General features: G+C 44.4%; 1 protein-coding gene across 1 annotated transcript; it reads left to right on the top strand.

Moving 5' to 3' along the window:
• Positions 1-5,217: 5,217 nt before the first annotated feature.
• LOC133803769 (uncharacterized) lies at positions 5,218-9,231 on the top strand. Its single transcript, XM_062241881.1, has 3 exons — positions 5,218-5,462; positions 6,992-7,234; positions 8,841-9,231. The coding sequence occupies exons 1-3, from the start codon at positions 5,445-5,447 to the stop codon at positions 8,886-8,888; spliced, it is 309 nt and encodes a 102-aa protein (XP_062097865.1). The 5' UTR covers positions 5,218-5,444; the 3' UTR covers positions 8,889-9,231.

Raw genomic sequence — 9,231 nt, 5'->3', positions numbered from 1 at the left:
CTTCGTTTACCACAGGCCCGGACCATTTACCAGGCTCCGGGATCGTTTTGCGTATACCGCGACCATATCCCCAACTGGTCATACGTCTCCTGGGCGACTGTCATGGATCATCTTCCTGGACACCATCCGGGTCCAGAACCACACTTGGGCCATCGTCCTTGGTTACTCCCGTTCTAAGCGGGCTTGGGCTGGGCCCATATCCAATCGCACAGACCATGGGCCTGGACCATCGTCCCGAGCCCACGACAGGAAATGGGGATAACATTTACCCCCCAAGCCTTCGCCTGGGTCCGTGAGGTGGAGGCTTGCCTTGTTCCCGGATACTCCACGGTTGCCTTCCCAGTTCCTACTTGGAATCGTGGGTCCGCGGCAAAGGGTAGTGACGCTGGCCGCATGCTGAGCTCGGACCATTTACCAATGTTTGGGTACGTTTACCTAAGTCCCGCTTCGTGGCAGGGATACACGTGTTGCCAGGCGACTGCTGCAAAGATGGCATTTGACCTTGAAAGGTCACCTAACCACCTCAAGGGTTGCTAGGCCTAGGCTAGTGCGTCAGCACGGATTCTGAAGCGTCCCATCCGCGCGGGGGTCCTTCATTAATGCTTCTGCGCTGAGGTGAACCGTAGGATGGGGCGACCTTTGACATTCGCCTCTCCTGGGCCGTTGGATTGAAACGGCTAGGATCCAGCTCCCGAGGGCTCATAAAAGCCCCTGCATGATTTTCAACCGTCGGATGGGGGAATTCCTATCCGCTGGATCAGAGACCAGGACTTGGGTCTCTATAAATATTCCTCAGACCTTCATTTGACACTTTTACACTCTCGAGCCATTTCAAGAACTAAGAAGCTGTGTATGTCCGATATCGCCAACGACATCCTTCACTGCCTGCTTATTCTGCGCCATCGTCTATTTCCAACAGTTCCAGCGTCTGCCCCTCCGCCTGAGCGCACGTCCTGGGCCTGCCCTATCGATGAGCTGCTGAATCAACTTCACCAGTTCAAGAACGAAGTTCTACCGTCCTTACCATTGGACAACAACCATCCTTTACGGCCAACTACTCACAGTAAGTCTTTCTGACCTTCCTGGTGAATACATGAACGTAGGCTGCTCTTTAGTTCATATGCTTAGGCTGCTAGAATTTGCTTACGCTTAGGAACATTGTTAGGAAGGCCGCCTGGTCCGGGTAGCTCCAGGTCCGGACGCTTCCTGGACAGACGGTGGAGCCTACTTAGTAGCCCCTTTTTTCGTTCCCGATCTGGGTCTCGCGGTTCCCTGGTGAACCCGGACCCAATCCGGAGGGGACTCCAAGCAGTCCTTAGGAGACCCCCCGTACCTTAACCAACTTTCTTGGGTTTTGGTATTGACTGCTTGGTTTCTTTTCTTTGTTCCTAGATCATCAGTCATGGCAACGGGCGTCACCCTTCATTCAGAGGAGGAAGTCAACAGGGCCCCTGTCGTCCTTTCCGGGTCAAGGACCCCCATGGGCAACAGATGGGAAATGGACGTGCTGCAAAACCTGTTCCGAAACTACCGGATGATGTACATCCTGGAGAAGCGCCTGGGCATAGAGTCCACTCCCGGACTATTCCACTACCGCCTGCCCAGGATAGAGGAGCGGGCGCATACTTCGGTAGAAGGGTTTGGGTCCTGGAGCGCTGGCCACATCAGTGCGGAAGCCACACTCCCGCTTCACGGCTACTTTGTGCAGTTCCTGACGTACGTGGGGATCGCACCGTTCTAGCTCCTACCATAAGCCTACCGACTGCTCGTGGGATGGCGAGTATTCTGCATCGCGAAGGAGATCGTGGAGCCGACCCCTAAGGAAATCTTGTATTTCTACAAGATGGAGCTGCAGGTCAACGCCAAGGACAAGACCTTGGACAACTTCTATAGACTGAAGCCGCGAGGTAACTACCCCACTCCCACCAACTCTTGGAAGCATCCCCCAGATGTCCGTCACTACTGGTTCATGACGTCCGGGTTCCTCGTGGAGAAGAACCCCACGCTGCTGCTGGATTTCCAGCGAGTGGGTAAGTGCTTCCTCGATCGTTTTCCTCTTTTTTATTTTTTCTTTTTCTTCATTTCTCAACATGTTACTCCGGGTGGCAGAACCCTTCGCCCAGACTCCTCTCACCCAGTTCATCCTGGAACAGAGGAGGTACTATTCCGGGCTGAGCGCAGACAACCTGGACGTAGGAGGCTACGTCACCACGGACAACCTCCGACTGGTCGGGATGATTGCGGCCCACCAAACTATTGTCATCCCGAACCTTCGGGGAATCCAGTGCGAGAAGAATGTCGCCATCAGGGAACAACTGGCCCTGGATCAGATCGCGGAGGTGGAGAAAGCGGCGCGAGCCAATGCGGCCAAGCGGAAAAGGGGCCTGGCCCAAATAGAGGTGGCCACTTCGGAGGAGGTGGAAGAGCTCTTCGAGGATGCCCTACCGAACACGGGGACCCCCAGGGCTAGCGTATCGAGGTGAGGTAACTCCCCTTTGCTCTTAACTTATGCTCCCCAAGTCAAGGACTTAGCTAGGGATAGGCTAGCACTTCGAGGCCTCGCGTTCAGGGCTGACGGGGACATGAGACCTTCATCTCCCGTCCTTGTAGGCTCGGAGGTTCTCATGTTCTTGTCCGGGTTCCTTCAGTACGGGAATTTCTTGAACCCGGACGACATGGGGGATCGAGTCCATTCCTTCGTGTAAGATGAGTTGAGTCACGCCCGGGGCTTAGATGAGGGTTCGTCCCGGGTCACTCTTAGTTTTGATATTGATTCTCTTGGTTAATCATACTAACTCTTTTTTTGTGTTCTTGCAGGAGACTCCGACATGTCTACCCCCGCGGGCAAACTGAGGCAACTCCTCAAGGATCGGGCGGCCAGGAAGGCTACCAGAAAGACAACAGAAGTGGTGGGCCCGGACCCACCCTTCAACACGGAGGTGTCGGGGGCGGAACTTCGACCCGGTGGGGGAGCGCTTGCCACGGTCCCCATCCAGGCCGTGGACCCGGCTGCAGTCCCCAGCTCTTCCCAACACCAAGTGATCGATCTGGAGCCAGGAGCCGCGGCCAGCCGAAGTTCCGGGAAAAGGGGCTTGGACGCGGGCACTGAGGAGGTCAGCACCGAGAAGAAGAGGCCCCAGACGAGGCGGGCTGGTTCGGCCGACGAGTCACACGGTGAGATTTGACTCACCGCGAAGGAGATTCCCGCACTACCGGCCCTCCCCATACGTCCGGCACTACTCGAGGAGGGGGGAGCCGTCGTGCGAGACGAGAAGTCCCGGCTGATTGCCCGGACCTGGGAGAATGGCCGGGGTTGGAGAGATGAAACGCACAAGGCCCTGACGATCCATCGTCAGGTCGAGTTCGCTGAGCATCCGGCAGCGTTTAGCGCCCTCAGCCAATTGTGGATCGGTCAGCTGCCGAGATAGGCTTTCGCCCAAAGCTTGGGCAGGACACGACCCCCTTGGCGGCGGACCTGTTGGACCAGGTGGGGAACACCATATCCAACCTCCAGATCAAGCGGTATGCCACGATAGCCAACCTGGACGTGTTGTTCATCTCTCAGGCTCTCCGCCATCAGGCCACCACAGTAAGTTTACTTCGTGTCTTTTTCTTCCCTCTACTTATTTTTTTATAAGGATTCCTCTTAACTTTGCTTTGTTCCAGGTTGATTTGTTGTCCCATCAGAGTGCCGATCTGGTGGTCGATTTGGCCATGAAGATGGAGACGATCCAGCTGGAGCTGGAGGCGGCCGTGAACCAGAAGGAGGCCCTGGCCAGGGAGACGGCCGTGAACCAGAGGGAGGCCAACAAGGAGGCCCTGGCCAGGGAGACGGCCTTGACACGGTCGAAATATACTAATGAATATTAGATAAGACTAATGATATGGAATTTAGAAGATAAAAACAGGATTTTTACGTGGTTGGGGCTTTAATGAGCCTTAGTCCACGAATAAGTAGTATTAGAGCTTGGAAAGTCTTTTACAATGGAGTTTCTCTCTATGTTTTGACAGAGTAACTGTATACAAATCTAAGAGATATCCCTTCTCCAATGCTCTATCGCCTGTATTTATAGGCTCATAGGAACACTGGGTCTGGGCCGGGTATGACCCGAGCCCATCAAAGGCGTGGATACTCTTGGCTTCTCTGGCGGAAGCCCAATACAAAGGATAAAAATACATAGGTCCAAGAATCATTAAGGCCCAATGGGGCGGCCCAAGGACTATATTTCGCCCGAAAAAATGGTGCTTTTGGTCTGGGCACTCTGAGTTACGAGGCAGATTCAGGGGACAAAGCCAGTCTGTCCTGGCAGCGCAGGTCTGAACTAGCGACGTGCAATCCCGATGTGGCATTTTCCGCAGGTGAAAAGTGGGGACAACCCCCAGGCGTCGTGGGGCGGCTTCAGGGTCATGGATGCCTTTTCCTGCCAACCTGGAGGACATGACCCGAGTTAGTTTACCTCTGCCCCTCTTCGTTTACCACAGGCCCGAACCGTTTACTAGGCTCTGGGATCGTTTTGTGTATACCGCGACCGTATCCCCAACTGGCCATACGTCTCCCGGGCGACTGTCATGGATCATCTTCCTGGACACCATCCGGGTTCGGAACCACACTTGGGCCGTCGTCCTTGGTTACTCCCGTTCTAAGCGGGCCTGGGCTGGGCCCATATCCAATCGCCCAGACCATGGGCCTGGACCATCGTTCCGGGCCCACGACAGGAAATGGGGATAACAACATGTATTTTAAACTGATTGAATTTTAAAATTTGGAGGAAACAAAACAATAAAAATCATAAGAAATTGAGGGAAGATTTTCCATGCTCTTGAGTTGGTTTAGTTGGTCATTTGTAATTGTAGCTTAAGCAATTGATACGATGTCGTCCTAATAGTGTAAGCGCAAAATACGATTATATCCCGTGTTTTAGGTTTCAGGTTTCAGGTTAAGGCATGGTTTGGCTCTTAGCCACAAAATAAAGAAGACAGGTCAGCAAAAGAAGTAAAAGTAGCAAGGGAAAGGGAAGTGAACACTGAACACCGAACACGGCACCGAAATGACGCAAAAAAAGTCCGAATCATTGAAAACGAAAGCGCGTCACTTCCTGTAATAGTAGTGAGTGGTGGCCTTTCCTGTAAATCATTCAAAAGTAGATGCCCAATTTCGTAAAACCACAAAGCTATGTGTATAAATTGATGGCCCCTTGCACACAATTTAGTGATACATATTTTACATACATATATACATAGGCGACAATCCCAATCTCAATCTGATTGCTGCTGTTATCTGCTGTAACATAATATCTCTCTCTCCCTGCTCAGCCCACAGGCACAGCACAAACCAAAAGCCTTTCTCTGTCATAATCTAATTTGTTGTTGACAGATCTCTTGTTTTGGTTTGCATTTTTTCTTCTCAAGATTTTAAAATACAAAGCTCCAATCTTTCAACTCTAATGGAGGATCGTAAGGAGGTTCGTCGTTCTCTCTCTCTCTCTCTTTTCATCTAACTTTATATAATTAGGTTTATATGTGTGTACAGCTCTGTGTAGCTGAGCTGTGGTTGTTGTGGTTTTGTTTGTTGGTATTGGTAAGTGAAATGAGTAGCAATTCTTTGATGATCATTTTAGGTTTCCAAAGTAGTAGTTGGTAATAGAGATTTGAAATGGTTTAATGGTGGAGCAGTGGAGACTGCGATTGAATATTGGTTGAGCTAGTTAATGTTCTCTTACATTACTCAGATACTGTAGAGTTTCCATTTTTAGGTCTTTTGTTGGTCTCTATAGTTCTTACTGTCTCGATAATTCAACGAAGTTCGAAGTTCCCAATCTTAGAAAAAAAATGGAGAATGAAGTTTTTTTTTTCTTTCCTATAGCTTGTTTCTTTTTTTTTTTGTTCTTTTTTTTTTTAAACAGAGATTTTAGTGCATGGGTTTTCCATATGTTTTTGATAAAAATGTTTGCTTTGATCTATGGATTGGCTAGAATCGAAGAATTTTAAGGATCTATTTACCATTTCATACATGCTGTTATTCATTTTTTTTCCTTTATCATTGGTCTGGAGAAAATTGGATTCCTCGGCTTTTCTTTTACCTTTAGTCAGAAAACAAGTACTTGTTCAACTGTTTCTGTTATGGGAAAGAGTCAATTTTTTTTAATCTTTCTCTCTTCTTTTCATCTTTATTCAAGGTGGGTAATAATTCATTTGTGGACCATTCAATATAATGAGGACACTTTTCAAAGTTAGAAAACGGAATTGTCAATAGCAGTCTTTGATGAAAGTTGGAAAGAAAATCAAATATTAAAAAAAGGTGATAATTTAGACCAATTGCTCCATTTTTCACATGAGCTGGATCCTTGTACTTTTTCTTATTCAGTTTGCCAAAAAGGGTTACTCATGGAGGGTCATTTCAATTCACGCTATAAAGGGTTGGTGAAAATTTATTAAGGGATGTTATTCATGGGGGGAGATTTTTGGCTGGCGTGCTAACTTAATAGTAGTAAGAAAGAGTTTGAGCTAAGTTACTCCTAGTCCTAGTTTTAATTTCACTATTCTTTTATACATCTTCTTGTGTGTTGGAATACATTGAACTGTTGAACTATATAATCTTATATATATTATCCAATACTTGAAAGATGAGCTCGTCTACTATTTTTTTTAATTAATAAATAAAATTGTCTACTTGTCAACTATTTGAATTAGAATTTAATAGCAATTGTTACAAAGTCAACACAGGCGCATAATGCATTCTGACCATATAATCGGAGACCGACTTTTATCTTTAAAAACTCATCCTCTTAGGATTTTGTGGTGGTTTCTCGATATGATATTTTGCGACCAATGCATTCACTACTTTTAAAGCTTCATTAAAAGATGACGCAATAATTTTTTACTTTAATTGAAGTTGTTTATAATTTCCCCAAGAACTTCTTGTGGAGAAGAATGTTGATAGCTTGGGATTTACTGAACCTTCTTATCTTAAAGAATTCACTATCCAATGCAGAAGAACGCGCCGTGGCTATCAGTGCCCCAGTTTGGGGACTGGGACCAGAAGGGTCAAGTGCCTGACTACTCTCTCGATTTCTCAAAAATCAGGGAAATGAGGAAGCAAAACAAGAGGGATGTATCCCGAGCAAGTCTTGGAAATGAGGAAGAGCTCATTGCCCCAACTACCACCACCAGTACAAACACATCCCACAGTGATCACCACCACCCTCATTACCACGAGAACCATCACTCTCCATCTGTAAGATTCCTTGTCTATGACTATGCATGCTTTGTGCTGTTACTTTCTGTATATCTATATATAGAATAATGAATCAAATAATAATAATATTTAAACAGTGGTTGTTGCTTTTTGTTAATTAATTAAAGGAAGCTGTATTATGAACTAGTAATAATGATGGTGGCATGCATGTGGTGGTAGGGTGGGGTGACTAAACCATCTCTTTAAAGTGGGTGGGTCATATTCTTTCTGATTGTTAAGTACCTTTTTAATAGAATTCTAATAAACTTGATTGCGGTACTAACGTAATAGATTATTACTTATTAGCTGGTTTACCCATCGATGTTTCTATTTTTGTGTCAAGTCAAAGAAAACTATAATATACCAGGGGTCAAACCATATATTATACCTTCCCAGCAAAATTCAATGGCAAATATGCTTTAATACATTTTGCTGTCTTTATCATTCGAATTTATTTTGTTTATTCATGACCAGATAAGTATTTAGGGTCTGACCAAAAAAAAAAAAGTTAAGTTCGTAGGGTGCTGACTGCTGAGCACGTCTTCACTTATTTACAAAAGTTTGAATTAACAATTTTCTTATATTCTTAAGATGTCCTATGGGTGTTTTAGTCTTTTGATAATACTGTCGTTTTTTAGATAATAATCTTAAGGAAAGTATCAACATCCTTCTTTTTTTTTTTTTTTTTTGAAAAACCTATCAACATCCTTCTAGGACATGTGTTCCTGATCCAAGAGTTAATTATGTAGTTAGAAACAAGAAAAAATGTTGGTAGTGGTAGATGTATATTACCTGAGCCACACGCTAGTTCAAGTGGTAGATGTTTTGGGTCACATGATATGTATCTCAATAATGCTATGAAGCCAAATCAAGAAAAGCAAGGCAAGGATATTCTGTATGCGCTACAGTACAGAAATGCAATAAAATATTTGAAAAATAAAAAAAGAATCCTAATTAAATAATAGTTAGGAATAAAATTAGATATACCTATAGGTTGCACCCAATTCTATGTGGTGCACATGATCCAGCTGTTTTAGGCCTGTATAATTTGGTCCCTAGTTACTCTAAAATATAATTATATAAGCCACCCTAATTCTCTAGACATAATTAATGTCCGTACAGATGAAAAGGATAGAGGAAGTAGAGTTCTATAATTTTTTTAAGTAATCCCACTCGCAAAAAATTATGATTTGTAATTAATTTTAATTATTAATATTTTAAAGTGGAACTTTAATAATTTTAGTTGTGTACAGCTTTTATTTTGTGTAGATATATACTAATCAATCAATATTAGCCAGAAATGGAAAATAACAATACTTATTTGTTTATGACATACCTGTACGATAGTTTGTTTGTATTGTTGATATTTTCCTTCCTAATTGGGAAGAAATGTATTCTCAGTCCAAAAAGTTAACCAAACAAAGCCCTTCTATACGGTTCACTTGATTACTGTTTAAATCGTAGCTGGTACTCTTTGAATTTATGTATCAGAAGTTTGAATTTCGTGTTGCAATTAAATTGTAGCTGGTACTCTTTGAATTTATGTATCAGAAGTTTGAATTGATGTGGTCCTCATTATAAATGTTATTCGTTTTTCCTCAAACAGCCAAGACGCAGTTTTTTCAGCTACTTCAATTGTTGTGTGAAAGCTTAAAACCAACTACATGCAAAGGTGAAGCTGTGAAAGATTACTTTTTTATTTCCAGTTGTATGCTCTTCTCCTTCTCATTTTATTTTTAGAAAAAAGAAAAAGCAAAAACAAAATCCAAAAAAACTTTTTATTTTTATTTTTTTACCTATCAGTAATACTATTCCACAATATGTAATGTCCTTTAATCAGTTGAATATAGATTTGGTAATGTATTAATGGATTCCCCCGAGTACTGGATTTTGTTTGGGACCTTGGGTTTGTGCTTTGCTGACGCTATAGCGTTATAGCATATAATATTAGGCTTGTAAATTATTCGATCTTTGAGCAGAAAGATGTTTTACGATTA

The sequence above is a fragment of the Humulus lupulus genome, chromosome 1 (genome assembly GCF_963169125.1).
Source record: "Humulus lupulus chromosome 1, drHumLupu1.1, whole genome shotgun sequence".
Lineage (NCBI taxonomy): Eukaryota > Viridiplantae > Streptophyta > Magnoliopsida > Rosales > Cannabaceae > Humulus > Humulus lupulus.
Note: the sequence above shows the minus strand (reverse complement) of the source record. Positions and strands in the feature narration are given on the sequence as shown.